This window comes from Coenobita brevimanus, chromosome 80 (assembly GCF_032717465.1).
Source record: "Coenobita brevimanus isolate Jiangsu-jjx chromosome 80, ASM3271746v2, whole genome shotgun sequence".
Lineage (NCBI taxonomy): Eukaryota > Metazoa > Arthropoda > Malacostraca > Decapoda > Coenobitidae > Coenobita > Coenobita brevimanus.
Genome location: NC_137033.1, coordinates 23115747 through 23133792, shown reverse-complemented (window position 1 = coordinate 23133792; position 18046 = coordinate 23115747). Strand labels below are relative to the sequence as shown.

Genomic DNA, 18046 nt, shown 5'->3' with positions numbered 1-18046 from the left:
GAGAGTTCGATCTTTCAGTGAATTGTTGACTTGTTATGAATAAATCCATACCAGCTAGTGTTAAATCGCAAATGTGGGACTAGGTAGAATTGACATCACTAGGGAAGAAAGACTGCCATGGAATATCAGCAAGATAATTTCTAAATTCATCCCAGTTAGCCCTATCAAAGTGCCATCGGGTCACCCTGACAGGTTCAGAATGGGAAGGTTTGGAGGGGCTAACTAATGAGGCTTTGATGAGATTGTGGTCAGAGGATCCAAGTGGAGACAATACCTCTGTCCTGTACTGATCTGGATTATTTGTCAGGAACAGATCCAAAAGATGGGCGTTATGGTCAGGATTATCTGGTATTCTGGTTGGTTGCTTTACCAGTTGCGTGAAATTAAACGATTCTGCAAACAGTTCGCACTCTAGACCAGCATCGTCAGTCCTGGCATAGTGCAATAACCATTCAACATTATGTATGTTGAAATCACCCAAGATGGTAATTTCGGTGTTAAGGGCAAGATTAAGGTTACTCAACTGTGTGGAAATGGAATAAAATACACTGGGTTCAGAAGAAGCATTGGGGGAGCGATAAACTATATATATATATATATTTCCAATTTGGAGTTGCTGGAGGTCATGCAAAAGCTGTATTGAGTCTATTTAAATCTAACTTTCTTCAAGGGCAGGCATCAGAATTACTTGGCGACCTTAATGATAATAGAATATTCTGTTCAACTCTTAATTCTTTCAACGGTAACTTTAGCAAGTCATCTTCCATTCCTCCACTGGGGTCTTCAGATGGCAGCATTGCAGGTGCCCACGTGGGAGAGCGTATGTCTTTGCCAGTACCTTTGCCAGACTCTCTACCATAGACGATGCCAGCCAGAGTGTCCCAGTACTGGAACTTGATTCTCCTGAAATTGCCCCACTTAAAATGCAGACAAGATGCGTAAAATCCATCCTGGACAATATGCCTACCAGCAGGGCTCTGCGCCTAGATGGAGTTCCACCAGTTGTTTTGAGGGGGTGTTCCCCTGAACTTGCCTCTGTCCTAGCTAAATTGTTCAGACTATGCATACGTACTTCTTTATTCCCAAATTCGTGGAGGGAAGCCATTGTCCGGCCAGTTCCGAAGAGGGGAGGTTCGTCTGACCCCTCCGGTTGCAGACCAATAGCTGTCACATCTTCTCTTGGGAAGGTATTTGAAACTTTGATTAATGAGCACATTGTTGAACATCTTGGGTTCAACAACTTGGTTAGTGATGGACAATGTGGTTTTCGCCACGAGGGATCCACCATTGACATGCTCAGTCTCTTAACTCGTACCATCCATCAATCAATTGATCTTTTTGGAGAAACTCATGCAGTAGCTCTTGATATTTCTGGGGCTTTTGACAGAGTGTGGCACTGTTCCCTGCTGTCCGAACTCCCTTGCTGGGGACTAACGTCTTTTGTTCCTTTGATTTCTTCGTATCTTAGTGATAGGAAAATAAGAGTAAAAGTAGATGATGTATATTCCAATTTCCACTCAGTTGGCGCCGGCGTGCCGCAGGGATCGGTTCTGGCGCCAACCCTATTTCTGGTTCATATTGGTAATCTCTTGTCTGTCACCCACAATCCCATTCACTCATGTGCAGGTGACTCACACTATGTGGTTCATTCACACTCAGACATTCATTTGCAGGGTCTAGTGTCTCTGCCTCCCAACTCAGTACAGCCATCTCCATAGATCAAGATCTGTCTACAGTCAGTGAATGGGGACAAAACAACCTTGTCTCTTTTAATGCTAGTAAAACTAAATATGTACAGTTTACTAATGGAAAGATGTTGCCAGATTCGTATGTTACCTTCAGTGCTACTAATGTTCCCATCTCCAAAGGTATTGAAGTTCTTGGTGTCTCACTTAACAGTGCCCTCAGCTGGACCTCTCATGTCGGATCACTTGCTAAGGCCGCCTCAGGGAAGCTTGGATTGTTGTACGGAGTCCGTGACTTCTTTGCCGATGAGCGGTTAGCTATAGTTTGTGGGAGTCATGTGCGCTCTCAGCTTGAGTATTGCTCACCCTTGTGGAATGGTTGTGGAGAGGTTGCATTAAGACAGCTAGACGAAATTCAGAATAGAGCTGTTGGAATCATTAACAACCCTGCCATTGCATATGAACTGGCTCCCCTGCAAGTTAGGGGGAATGTTGCCTCCCTTGCATTATTTTACAGATGTTTTTTTGGCTGGTGCTCAGACGAAGTTGCATCCATGGTGCCACCTCTCCATGCCTTCCCTCGTGCTGCACAGGCATCTGGTGGCGCTCATGACTGGAATGTCACTCAGCCATGTTGCAGAACTTCTGTCTATCAGAATTCTTTCATTCCCCGAACTGCATCTCTCTGGAACTCACTTCCCCAGAGTTGTTTTCCTCCAAATTTCGACCCACAACTGTTCAAGTCTAATTGTTACAGATATTTTATGAACAGAGGACACCAGTAATCTGGTGTATGGATAATTTTTTTTTACTCATTTGTTTTTCCTTCCTCCATTCTGTTATATATATATATATATATATATATATATATATATATATATATATATATATATATATACGAGTATATACAGTGGAACCTCGGTCCTCGAACGTCTCACATGTTGAACAAATCGGACCTCGACCAAAAAATTCAAGAAATTTTTGCTCCAGAGGTCGACCAAAATATCGGACCTCGACCAACCTGAACGTAGGCAAACGAAGGGAAGCTGGCCGACCGACAGTCACGCGTCCACCTTTGTTGTTCGTCAACGTGGTCGTCCTGCTGTGCTTCACATTTTTCTTGATTCAGTGCAGTATTAGCCCCTAATAATGGCTCCAAAGAAAGCAAGTTCATCCAGTACGGCTACTGGCAGTGAAAAGAGGAAAGTAGTGCGGAAAATAATTGAAGAAGTGGAAAAATTATTGCTTATCTTCATCAATGAGAAACAGTTAGCAGGAGACAGTGTTAGTGAGTATATAATTTGTGAAAAGGCAAGAGAAATATACAGTCACCTCGTAAAGGAAAGCACTGGTACCAGTGCTGAAACTTAAATAGGTAAGCATCTGGGGTCTTGGAACGGATTAAAATGATTTACATTATTTCTTATGGGGAAAATTAGTTCGGTCCTCGACCAATTCGGTCCTGGAACAGCCTTCCAGAACGGATTGTGTTCGAGGACCGAGGTTCTACTGTGTATATATATATATATATATATATATATATATATATATATATATATATATATATATATATATATATATATATATATATATATATATATATATATATATATAGCCTCTGTGGTACAGTGGTAGAGTGTTCATTTTCATCATGGGAGAATGCGGGTTCGCACCCCGGCAGGGTAATAAACTTTGGAAGTGTGGGGGCTCGAGTACCTGGGAGTGGCTTCAGTCGCCCGGGCAAGTACCACATATCCCAACACAACACATACAACAACACCGTTTTTCTACACCAAGAAATGATTCCCTGGCTGACATTTCTTGACGACTTCTTCTAGCTGGGGACATTGAGAACAATCCAAGACCCACCAACAAATACATATGTCCAACATGCTCAAAACCTATCACGTCGAGTTGACAGACAAAGGGTTCAGTTCAGTGCAATTCCTGCAAGAACTGGACCCATTACACCTGCACAACACTTGCATCCAGAAAACATTACACAAGCACCTGGACCTGCTCCTTATGCTCCTTCTCCCCACCCATCAACCCCCCTTCCAATCCTACTCCTACTTCCTTCACACCTCCACAGCCAAACCCACCGACCCTTCCCACACCATCCAGTCCCCCAACTCCTCCCATTCCAACCCATCCTAATCCACCTCAACCCTTACCTCCATCACAACCTCCTCCTACCCCTTCCCCTTCACCCACACCACCTCCCCCCCGGCCCCGTGCTGCAGCAGCCAACACACATCGCACTCACAACATAAACATCCTTCAATTAAACATACGAGTAGATGGCATAAACACCAAAATACATGAACTCACACAATTCATCAAACAACAGAACATACACATTGCCATCTTACAAGAAACAAAACTACACAGAGCACAGAAAACACCTTCATTTCATAACTTCACCACCATTCGACAAAACCGGGCCGGCGGTGGTGGCGGTGGACTCATCACCCTGGTACACAAATCCATCAACTTTGCAGATACCAGTGAACACACAAAGTCACTTCTCCCCCCACATGACACCACAACAGAAATACAATCAATTAAAATACGCACTGGTAACAAATCACACATAACAATCGCTAACACATACATTCCCCCCCAATCGTCCCCCACGGTACCTCATAATTACTCTCCTCAAATACACCACATCACTAACATACCCAGCATCATCCTGGGTGGTGATTTCAACGCCAAGTCATCGGCCTGCCATGTCAACAACCCTGATACAGACAGAGGGCTGGTACTACAATCCCAGACAGATCATCTTTTCATACTAAACAGTCTAGACCAACATACCCATATCCCACACCAAGCCCTCTTGCTCCCATCATCTCCAGACATCACCTTCTGCTCCCCAAACCTCGCCCTCACTACATCATGGAGAGTGGTCAAAACCCTAGGTTCTGATCACCTCCCAATCATCATCACTACCAAAACCAGAATCACCCCAGCTGGCCACACACACACATACACTAATTATAAGAGAGCCAACTGGGAGGCCTTTGTAACTGAAACAGAACATTTCGAAACACTAAACAGTACACCCATCACGAACATCAACACTGCTGTGCACACTTTCAATACAATCATACAAAATGCAGTCAAAAGACACATCCCTAGAGGCAACAGAAAGAGACAACCCCAACTTCACACCAGAAATTCAAGGCCTCATCAGACAACGGGATACACTGCAACACACCCCAACACCCCATACACAAGACACCATACAACAAATACAAGAACTCAACACTCAGATAAACAATAAAATATCAGAACAGCAAACACTAAACTGGAAAAATTACCTCCAAACACTTGACCACAAAACAAACATCAGCAAACTCTACAAAACACTAAACAGCATCACACTTTCCAACAGCAACACCACACAATCACACACTGCCATCACAACAGACACCATACGCTCAAACAAACAACAAGCAAACACTCTCATCGATCACTTTTCACAAGTCAGCCATCTAAACCCCCATCCCGAAGACCAACGTATCATCCGACGTAAGAGACAGTTCCCCACAGACCCAGACTACTCACCTTTCACTTACAACCAGACGAAGCACATCACTAACAACCTCAAGCACTCATCTGCCTGTGGACCAGACAACATAAGCAACATTCACCTTAAACACCTAGGACAACAAAGCATACAAGCACTCACCAACATATCAAACTACAGCTACTCACACAACACAATACCCAACATCTGGAAGCATGGCAATATCATCACTATCCCTAAACCCAACAAAGACCCCACGTTACCCTCCTCACATCGCCCCATCACACTCCTCTGCACCCCCTCTAATGTCACTGAACGACTAGTACTACAACTAGTCACACCTCACATTCCCCTAGCCCAGTCACAACATGGCTTTAGGCCACTACACTCCACAAACATCCTTCTTACAGACCCTACACAGAGAGTTTTCGATGGCATGAATTCAGCTAGGCCACCACACAGAACACTCCTAGTCACACTAGACATTAGCAAAGCTTTTGATGCCATCCCCCGCCACAACCTCACAAACAAAATACTCAACACAAACATGCACAATAACACAAAAAGATGGCTGGGAAATTACTTAGCAGGCAGATTTGCACACGTAACATTTGCCGGTCAGTCTTCTAACATCAGAAACTTCACAATCTCACCCTGATCCCCCAAGGATCTGTTTTGTCCCCTACACTCTTTAACCTATACATGCACGACGTACCCACACCCCACACACCACAGATGCACATAGCTTCCTACGTAGATGATATAACACTTACATGTACGCAGCAAAATGCAAACACAGCTGCACACATCATTCAACCTTACCTCAACACACTACATGAATGGTTCACCACAAACAGGCTCAAAATAGCCCCAGCCAAAGCTACAGTGACTCTTCTCACAAACTTGACAGCAGAACAGTCAAATCCCACACCTCACCATAAACAACACTCCCCTACCACACAAACACACACACACACACAAAATCCTTGGTGTAACATACAATACATCAATGTCATTTAAAAACACATCGCAAACATTAAAAATAAAATAACACCAAGACTCAATGCTTTGAGGTCACTTGCCCATACAACATTCGGACACAACAAAGAAACCACCACCACAGTATACAACCAATACATACGTTCAGTGATGAATTATGCAAGCCCTGCCTGGGCTTCTAACCTCACCAAAACACACTACAACACTCTACAGACCATACAGAACAAGGCCCTAAAAATAACCACAGGCTGCACAGCTACTACACCCACAGACCACCCACATCAAGAAACCAAAGTCCTCAAAGTCAAGGATCACCTAGACATGAGAGGCACCCAGTTTCTTGCTGCAGCCTCCACAAACCCACAACATCCACTATACTACATGGCATCACATCCATCCACACCAAGGAACATCAAAACAACACCCAGCACACGATACCACACACAAATACTGTCATCTCTCTCCCCTTGCCCACCTCAGACCAGCTTCCAGAAGCATATCCACACTCAGATCATTCACCACTCCATTCAGTCACTTAAAGACAACACACAGCTGCATGCACGGCCTCCTGACATCCACCCTTCCGAATCCTATCTTCCTCGTGAGGATAGGGTCCACCTGGCCAGGCTGAGATGTGGGCACCATCCAGCCCTCTTAAGCTACCAGAAGAGGCTGGATGACTCTGTCGCTGATGCCTGTCCAGGATGCAACACAGCACCCCATACTATTAAGCACATTATGGAAGACCGCATATATATATATATATATATATATATATATATATATATATATATATATATATATATATATATATATATATATATATATATGCTGTCTGGTAGAGATTGTATGTAAGGTGAGAAGTGCTTGTAAGAGTGATTGTAGTGTTGGAGTGGCTTCGGATGTGTGTGTAGTCTGTGAACCAAGTGTAATTGGCCCGTGCAAGCTGACTGGGTGCAAGCATACTTTATAATGTGCAACACTGGTTCAACCACAGCATCCCTACGTCCGCCAAAGCAGTACGTGGCCGAAAGAACACTTCCAAAGTTTATTACCCTGCCGGGGTGCGAACCCTCATTCTCCCATGTATGAAAACGCACACCCTACCACTGTACCACAGAGGCTCGATATATATATATATATATATATATATATATATATATATATATATATATATATATATATATATATATATATATATATATATATATACTATATATATATATATATATATATATATATATATATATATATATATATATATATATATATATATATATATATATATATATATATATATAAGGAAAATGATATAGATGATATATATATATATATATATATATATATATATATATATATAATGCAAATGATATAGATGAAGGTTTAATTTGTAAAAATATCCAAATTTGCTGATGATATAAAGTTGGAAACAAGCAGAAATATCTTTACAGAGGCAGGCAATTCAAAGTTACCTGGATCAGCTGCTTAACTGGGCCCAAACATGGCAGATGAACTTAAATATTAGTACATGCAAGGTGCTGAACATTGAAAATCGTATATTTTGATTTGTTTATGAAGGCTCCAGCATGCTGGCATGCGTTGGCCTTGGTCACCTATTGGTGGCTTTCCATGCTGCTCGATCTCTGACAGCATCCCTATTCAGTCCCTTACCCGTGAGGTCACACAAATTATCTCATCCCAAATCTTTTTTGGTCTGCCTCTCGCACCACTACCCCTAGCGTTCACTTCTCATTTTCTGCACCCAACTGCCATTCCCCATCCTCTCCACATGCCCAGAAAATCGACCTCTCTGCATCACTGCACCAATATACTCCAGTCCTATCCTACCTCTTAACTCTTCCAACATAAACCCAACTCCCCCAGGCCTCTCATTCAAGGATGCACTGCACATACACCTAATCATTGTGGTTTCTGTATGTCTGAGTCTGCAAATATCCTCTTCCTTTAGTGCCGAGGTCTCACTACCATACAGCATTACACTTCTATCATGCTGCATACAAAGATCCCTCAGCATGGAGGAAGAGCCCTCCCAATGTCAGGAAAGGCAACAACTTCCTGAATTTTTCAATCGCTCCTCACTCTAGCCACAGAGCTAGTTTCAGCCCCACCTCAAGCACATAACATGTCCCCCAGTAGCAAAACTCTTCCACACACTCGCGAGAGTCACCAGCAAGATCAGTCCTTTCATGCCTGACAATCTCCACATACTCTCCCCGACACACCACACACACGAAATAGGCATTATCTCGCAATCTACCTCTAATACCACTACATCTCTTATGTACTCACTTATCACGAACACTGCACAAGATGGAATTACTGTACAGTAAACTCTCAGTTATTTGTTGTCACAATATCCAGCCCAGTGCAGTATCCGATGCAGCTCTTTGCTCTGTTAAAGCAATATCCACCAATTATTATGCAACATCTGGTGCTGAAACGGGATGTACCAGCAGTGCAGTGCAGTATCCAGTGTTGAGGGGTCTCAACTGACTCGTAAGCTGTAGCCAACTGGTGCCAGGGGAAGTCCCGAAACAAGGGAGCCAATGAAAATGCCCGCTACATGCCAGCCGGTCAGAATCCATCGTGGGCACAGATTGTTTGGCTCACCAAGAATACCCCTGCACTCTTATTCTCGTCCAGGCATGTCATAGCGTCAAGACGTGTCTGTATGTTCCCGCACTTCTGACAATGTGGTCGCAAAACCCTGGTGCTTTTGCTAAGTCTATAGTGTCCTATGTTCAAGCTACTGTACTGCATTGTATTGCAAAGCTAATGGCTTGTCAGTGCTCATGTTCTAGTGCTCTATTGTGAATGTTAAATTACCCCTGTGCTGTATTGTGTACGGTACAGTTTACAAGTACAACCCCCCCCAGCACTATTTTTCCCCATCGATGCCAGCACTGGGGATTACAGGAATGCTTTGATATCCTGCACCTCATTAACCAAACACTCGCTACACCGAACAAAAGAAACTGGGGAACATTCCCACAATCCGAACAGCTGTCGATTCATTAGTCTGAACACTCCACTGCTCCCCAGGTTTTCATCGAGGTTTTAAACGTCCGAACGTGGATGTGGTGGTGCGCACGGCATTCCCCATCCTCCCTCCATCCCTCTGCTTCTCCCAACATCCCCAACTTCCCCCGTCCTTCCTTCATTCCCTGCCATGCTCAGCACTGCCAGGCGTGTCTCCCTGCCCTCCTCCACCCCCGCTTGTCTCCCTCCCTGACTCCCGCCCTTCCCGACCCCCACTTGTCTCCCTCCCCATCCCCCCACCTTCTCCCATCCCTGCTTGTCTCCCTCCCCATCTGGCTGCCCTCCCCCACCCCATTTGTCTCCCTCCCCTCTCCCCCTCCCCCACCCGCGCTCATATCCCTCTTCATCCCCCTGCCCTCCCTCACCCCAGCTTGTCTCCCTCTCCATCCTCCCACCCTCCCCCACCTCCGCTCTTCTCCCTCCCAATCCCCCAGCCATCCCCCACCCCCTCTTTACATGCTGCCTGCCTGGCCCGTGCTCGTCTACTTTCCCACTCTCGCTGTGTCTGTTGCCCTGATTGCAGGTCAACATCGCACGTCCCACCATCTTACCTTCTTGCATGTAATGTTTGATGTCTCATTTTTTAGCATTAGTATTGTTTATGAGGATAGTAACATTACCAATGGCATTTCTGTGCCAGTCTCTGTTGAATGAGTGAGGTTTATGAGAGTTTGGGTTTGGGCCTAGAGTGCACCTCTGGCTTTTCTTCAGTATTGATATCTGACAACTTGCTGTCCAAACACTACCACTGGTAAGCAACACCGCCAGGTATCGGAGTAGGCCTGTACATACAATAGTACACTATGTACAGTTCTACTGTATATTAATGTACTGTATCATTATTGTTTTGTTTTTATATGCTTAGTTTGTTTGTTTTTTCATTTACTCATGGTAAAGCTTTTAGGATAGAGGGTCTAGATGGATAGAATCACAGTATCTGGCTCAAAGCCGAATATTGCACCGGATGTATTGTATTTGACGTTTGTTTTAACTGGTGTAGGGCTTGGCTGAATTAGGGTACAAAGGGTAATTGAGAGTTTACTGTGCTTCCCACACTCTTGTAGCAAACTGCACATGGCCACTCTCCCTCTTCTTTAACACTACTGCCACCAACCTTAGATAGCATTACCTTTGTTTTACCTGCATTTACTCTCAAGCCTTTGTGCTTCATACCATCTCTCCACTTCCTAAATCTTTCTTCTGCCTCCTTTTCATTCTCCGCGATCAATATCAAATCATTGGCATACAACATCTTCCATGAGAGTCCATTTCTGAAGGCACATCAGAGGGCTTCAAGCACCATGATAAACAACTAGGGGCTCAAAACTGACCCCTGATGCACACCAACATTAACTGAAACTCATCACTCAAATCTCCATTCACTCTCACCTGGGTGCGGGCACCCAGATACATAGCCATAACCACACTAACCAGGTACTCCTCTATTCCAGGCCTTCTTATTGCCCACCTCAACACCTCCCAAGGGACTTTGTCAGAAGCCTTTTCCAAATCAACAGAATCAAAGTACAAATCCCTTTTCTTTCCTATAAATTTTTTCTGAACCTGTCGATCAATGAATATGGCATCAATGGTCCCTTTGCTTGGCATAAACCCAAACTGCACCTCATCAATATTCACTCTTTCTCTAATCATACCTTCTAGAACTCTCTCCATTACCTTCATCATCTGGTCCAAAAGTTTTATGCCCCTGTAATTTCATCTTTCCAGGGCATCACCCTTCCCCTGGTACACATTTACAGTCACATTCTTCAGCCATTCGTGTGGTAGAACACACTCATATTTAACTGTATTTTTCAGATCAGTAACTAACTCCACTTCTTATCTTCTGCGGCTTTCAGCATTTCAACAGTCATCCCAGACACACCTGCCACCCTCCCCACAAGCATCCTGCCTATCGTCCTGCTCAGAGTAGCCACTTGCATGAACAGTATTCAACTAGTTAATGTCCGTCATGAAAAACACTTTGTTTGCTTGGTTTAAGATCATTTATTATAATTTCTATGTACTGAGGCTGTTAAGAAAGTCAACAAATTAATTGGATTCATTGGTAAAGCATTCCAATATAAATAAGAAACTATCCTCCTCACTTTGTATAATTCTCTAGTACGCCCACACCTAAAGTATAGGGCCCAGTTCTTCGCCTTGTTACAAAAAAAAAAAAAAAAAAAAAATCAGAAACTTGAGAGAGCGCAACGAAGGGTGACCAAAATGATATCTAGAATGAGAAATATACCATTATAAACTAAACGCAGGTTACGAGAAGATTTATTTGAAGCATTTAAAATATTCATAGGGCACGATAGCATGGCTACTGATAAATACTTCACAATTTATTACTCGATTTATACTAGAGGCAATGGGCATAAAATAATCAGCAAACGTTTCCAGTCACATAATGCAAGCAGTCCTTGAATAGAGTTGTAAGTATAGGACACAAATTGCCCTCCACTGTTGCAAACTGATATATATATATATATATATATATATATATATATATATATATATATATATATATATATATATATATATATATATACACCCCATTTGTGTAATTGCTCATTTCACGAAATGGGCAGTGAGACTGCCCACCGCGTGAAACGGCAGTCATTTGCTCATTTGACGTGCAGATATTTGCCCAAATCATGAATTGAGCAGTTTATCGCCCAGTTCTTGAACTGGGCAATATTTTCCGACCTGGCAACTCTGGCCCTACGGGCCTACGTACTGTGTCCGTCGGTGTTTATCCAGTGGCCAGGTGTTGAGGTTTGTAGGCTTCATACCTGTGGTTGTGCATTATATTTACAGTGTTGTCCTGTGAACCTGTGACCTTGTCTCCGGTGAAAGTTATAGTATTTTACTTTACCATTGACTGAATTTAAAGTAGTATATCTACTTAATCCTATTACAGTTACTATTGCATCTGCTTACATAGCCACTGCTTAGCTATTATAGCTACTTACTATGTGTTCTTTTTCTAGATCGAGCAGAAAGAACAGTGACTGAAACATTGCCATGAGCTACATATCCAAGGTTTCAAGCTTGTGGTCAGCTGAATTCGAGAAGAGAGGACTTTCAGTTCTCAGGGATGGTAAAATTAGAAAGAGGTTAAAAAGAGAAAGATTGCTATATTCTACAAAATTACAAAATGGTCAGCTTCGGAGGAATCGATAAAGTTGCAAAGAAAAATGGCAAGTACTGTATATAGCAACTGAAAAAATTGCTTTGAATGTGATTGATCAGCATCATGTTGCAAGTGGCCATGCTGGAGAAAAAAAGACATACTGCAAGGTATCAGAGCAGTATGCAAATAAACCTCGTCTCCTGATTGCAGAATTTATCAAACGCTGTGAATGCTGCACCGAAAAACACCGTAGCAAAGAAACCGCTTCGGGTGTTGTTGGCCGGTTACTCTTTGCAAAAGATCTGAATGAATGTGTTCAAGTTAATTATTTTAGTGGATATGCAAACCATGAAAGATGGTAAGTTCAGCTACATCATGCATTATGTAGATTACTTGGCAAAATTTCATTTCATTCGACCATTATCATGCAAAAGGGCAAGTGAAGTTGCTGACGAGTTATTGAAAATATTTCTACATTTTGGAGCACCTCACGTACTGCAGTCTGACAACGAACGAGAATTCACTGCGTCAGTTAATAAGAGCTTTCATTATTATGGCCTGACCTCGTGCTGGTGAATGGACGACCCCGACACCCATAAAGTCAGGGCTGTGTTGAATGTGCTAACGCAGAGGTTAAGGCGAAACTCACAGCATAGATGTGTGACAATAACTGCCAAAAATGGAGCTATGGCATCGGGTTTGTTCAATGGGTAATGAATTCTACCTACCATGAAACAATTAAAATGACTCCGTACAAAGCGTTGATTGGAACTAATCCCAGCTGCAGCCTGAAATCAAAGTTGCCACAAGAATTTCTGGTTCGTACTGAAAGTGACATTGATGAAGATGTTGTAGTTGAGATGATAGACGCAGAGCCTGAGTGTGAGTCGTCAGAAGGAAATGATTCTCACTCCACACCAGCAATGCCAACGCCACCAAGAGAACCTGAGATGACGGGTTTGGATGCAGTTGAGGAAGATACAGATGTGGACACAGAGCCCAAATGTGAATCGTCAAAAGGAAATAATGCTGCGCATCCTGCAGTTGTTGCACGGCGGAAGACTTACATCCAGATAGCGCTTCAGGCAGAAAATATATTTATGTGGAGTACAAAATCATTGCCAATTGTGGATGTAGGCCAAAATGTAGCAGTTCCTGTCACAGTTTGACAGCAGTAAGGGGGACCCCCCTAACGTAATCGGAGTAGTTCTGGCTAAGGACAATGGTGGCTTCACAGTCGGAATTAAGGTTGGAATAATCAATGGCAGATTGTCAAGGAATCAATTTGAATCGGTTAACTATAGGGCCCTCAAATCCTCAGAAGTTCCATCTAATAAATTAAACATTCAAGAGATCGTCAAACTGCAAAATGTTTGTGGTGAGAAAGGATATCGCAGGTGCCAATGCACCTGACTGCCTTGGACACTTTCTTACAACTAATCCTTCTAGATACACTATTAATTTCGTCTCTGTTAGGCTCCTTTGATCAAATTCTTATCACCTTAATCTGTTCTATTGCTCCAGTAAGGCCAGTGGACCTCTCAAAGAATCGACGGCTGTGGCACTTTGGAGCTGTTGATTAGGAGACCCACAGACAGCACTTCTTTGATTTTCCCTGGAATGAATACTGCTTTCATGGCCGAGAGCTATGTAAGTGTGTCTCAGGCATCGCAAAAGTTGTTTTCTCGGGTGTGGAAGAATAAAATCCTTTCTCTATCCTGTGACTAATGAAAAGAAATTGGTTTAATCACGCTTGTTCTTATGCTGTTCACAACAAGGAGAAGGCCGACAGAAGATAGTGGAACCAACGGTTCCCTGAATCTAATCTCTTTTATGTCTGCCCAGAACCGTGCTAAGTAAATTCCTCGCCCTGATTAAAAAAAAAAAAAAAATGCTCTGAACTCTCCGGCTCAAGTTCTTCCTGCTCCGTTTGGCATCTTGCCAAAAACCTTTCCAAAAACTGTGCTTCGTCATCCTTCCCTCCTCTTTTCTGCTCTGATGGCTTTATAGCTGTTTCATTTATTGATAAAGCAGAACTCTTCACTCAGACTATTTCCTCCAATTCCACCTCACACGATTCCAGTGCTGCTTCCCCATCACTTACCCCCTCTGACTTCCTCATGGCTGACATTAAAATTTCTTCAATTGGTGTGTTTTCTACCATCACTGGCCTCAGTAATAACCAGGGTCCCTCCTGTTGTCTTCAAGAACTGTGATTCTCTACCTAGGTAAGCTCTTTTCGCCTTTGTCCTTCAACTTGTACCTTTCCTTCTTGCTGGAAGCTTGCTCCTATTCAACCTGCCCCAAAGCAGGGTGACCATCCCCAGCCCTCTTACTATCGCCCAGTTGCATTAACATCCTGTATTTATAAAGTTTTTGAATCTATTCTTAAAAAAAAAAAAAATCACCTTTCCTGTCACAAACTTGTTTTCGATTGTCAGCATGGGTATACCAAGGATGCTCCACTGAAGATCTTCTCACCTTCCTTGTCGAGGGGTGTGTATATTGAACTATAGAAACAGTTCTAAAAAGTGCAAAATTTTATGGCAAATTTATATCTGTACATTATAATTGCTAAAGTGGCACCCTTAATGGATAATATAATGGCTAATTGGAAATCCTCAGGTCAACATGGTGGAAACATAGTAGCTATTTACCGTGTAGGTTTTTACATCTACAGCCACAGAATTAATAGTTATAACGGGTTGGCTGAGTGGACAGATTGATGTTGTGGGCAAGGTGGGTGGGATGGGTGGGTAGGGTTGAGTGGATGCGTGGGTGTTGTGGGGCATGGTGGGTGGCATGAGTGTACAGGTTTATGTGGGTGTTGTGGGACAGTGGGGAATGTGAGTGGGTGGGCATGATGGATGGGTGTGTGTGGGTGAGTGGGTGGCAGAATGGATGAGAAGGTGAATGAGTGGATGGGTTGAGTTGGTGGATGGGTTAGTGAGTGGGGTTGTTGGAATGGGATTGGGTGAGTGGGTGTTGGGTAAATAGCTCCATGGCAGAAATAGTTCCATTGGGAATATATCCTTGGGGATTTTAGACCAAGGAAGAAAACAGATTCAGCGGGTATAATATGACCTTGGGGTCTTCTCCTATGTGGGGAGTGGCCATCCGGGGTCCCAGGCAGTGCAGGTATGCATGGTCATGTTTTACCCGCGCTATGCCGGGCACCCCTGCTAGTAAAGGATAGGTCTTCATCTCTCATTCATCTTGTGTGTTCCAGGTACCAGCCAGTGAGAGGGTTTGTGAATACCAGTTCAGGGAACCATTTTTAATTTGTTGTAGATAACGGGAATAAAATCTGAGCCTGTTTCACATCGTTATTCATGTTGCAGGTAGCCTATCGGCCAGGAAGCATTGGTTCTCAGCAAGAGAGTCTACATGGACCAAATATAGTGTGTTGCAGGTCCCAGTAATGTAATCCAAGCTTTCTCTTTCTCCTCATGAGTTGCAGGTACCGAGCAACAAGTGGGTTTGTGAACATCAGCACAGGAACCATTTATCGTGTGGTTAGGTACCTGCTAGTATTGTAAAAATCTCAGGCAAATACTGGTACCAGTTGCCATGTGTTGTAAATACGGGCCATAAAATAAAAGCATATTGTCTTTTCCTTCATGTGCCTGCCACCAAATGTATCTTTATTAGTAAGGCTGAGCACATGAAGGGGCAGGCAAGTCCATAGCCCCTGAGTCATTTGCTAAGAATAAGACACAATTGGCTTCTCTATCTCGCTGCGGCATGCACCTTTTAATATATAATGCAGGCTAACCTCATCTAATATTCTCAGCTGTCCGGCAAATGAACCTCAAAACGGTTTGCAGACACTTTCCCCTTCTTATTTTTTAAACTGTACTGGTGTCAAGTAAGTCTCTTCGTTGCAGGTACCGACCAGTAAGCGCATAAACAGCGAGTCTCCACTGCTGAATATGAAGTCAGTGAAGAATGAGGTGGAGCGGGCGGGCATGAGGAACGCGCAAATCAAGGATGGCGTGGCACTATGTGACTTCCTGGCCTTCATGGAGCAAGAGGTGAATAAAACATGACGGACTGGGAGGAGGAGGAGTCCTAAATCGGATTGTTTTCATCAGATCCAGCTAGACCACACCCACTATTAGAATAACGTATCTCGTGGTTTTGTTAAAGCACTTGTGGCATAATAATGATGGGGAACCGAGTAGTTAAGTTGCTTACGTATCCCACTAATGGTGTCTGGGAAGTGCTGTAACAAAGTTATTCACTCTTTCTTATGCAGTCTCCTTTCTCCTCCCTTCTCGTTGTTGGTGCTGGGTGTTGATGCTCATGTCCTGCCTCTCTTGCCTCTGAGGTGATGATTGGTGCGCTAGGTATTAAACTTTCTCTCTCTCTCTCTCTCTCTCTCTCTCTCCATGTACACACACACACACACACACACACACACACACACACACATATATATATATATATATATATATATATATATATATATATATATATTGTGGGAAATATTTTCCCTCAGAGCAGTTGTGCTCATTACTTTTTAAAATAGTCGTCCCTGGTTAGAAGCAGAGGAAAACCCGGAGAGTGTTTATAACTATTCAAGCGGTTTTTATAACCCAGAGATTGCTTTCTCTTTAGTAATTCTTATTATTAATAAATTAAATGCTACTGCATTTAACCCTCGTGGACAACTATATTGTAAATACATGTAATTGCTTTGGAAAGTTCCACAGACCTACACGGTGTCTGTGCCGTAGATGACGTGTCCTGAGGATGAAAAGCCCTCACATAAAAAGCAGATGTGGTTTTAACATATTTACGTAGATAAAGGGAATATTTGGCTTGGCTTTAGTTTAATTAAAAATAAGATTAATTTTAGTTAGATTCGCCTTGTATATATCATGAAGTAATCTAACTGTATTTAGCACTGTAATTAATAAATAGCTGGCATTTCTTCAAATCCTGTGAGGTACTAGAGACACGCCATGTTTAATCACTTCTGCGTCTAGACATGGTTCACGTAGCACGTTGTATATACGCACCTCAAGGACGCTTGGCAGCCCAGTCAACCGACCTAAACATCAGGCTCGTCGTCATCTGTTGTCCGACTCTTTCTAGCTCAGTAATCTCTACAAATCTGTCATTTCAATGAGGAACTAGCTAGAATATAAGAGAATAATAACCAGGTGAATTGGAATATCAGTTACATCTAATCCTCCTAAGAGACATGCGAATTTACTCAAGGTCGTGTTAAACTAACAATTGTCAGACAAAGGAGTTTATAAATAATTTTCTGACACACACACACACATATATATATATATATATATATATATATATATATATATATATATATATATATATATATATATATATATATATATATGTCTAAATTCATCTCCCGCCTTACGAGGAGAGCGACAATGTTTTTGCTTGCCTTTGTGTGTGTGTGTGTGTTCTTACCTAATTGTTCTTACCTAATTGTATCATTTCAGGAATGAGTCAAGGTCGTACTGTCCCGCGTCTGAAACCATGTTTATCGTACATATCCTTAAATTTATGAACTGTTTTGGCACACACTGTTTCATTCGGTAGTGCATTCCACTGATCAATTGCTCTACTTGGGAAACTAAATTTCCTTAC

At 42.8% G+C, this 18046-nt stretch overlaps 1 protein-coding gene across 1 annotated transcript in view; it reads left to right on the top strand.

The window, feature by feature from the left end:
• LOC145409302 (xaa-Pro aminopeptidase 1-like) overlaps positions 1-18046 on the top strand; it is a 617499-nt gene that overhangs the window by 350975 nt on the left and 248478 nt on the right. The window contains exon 10 of the mRNA XM_080279779.1: positions 16309-16455. Within this exon, the coding sequence (XP_080135905.1) occupies positions 16309-16455 (147 nt within the window). The remainder of the gene's footprint in view (positions 1-16308; positions 16456-18046) is intronic.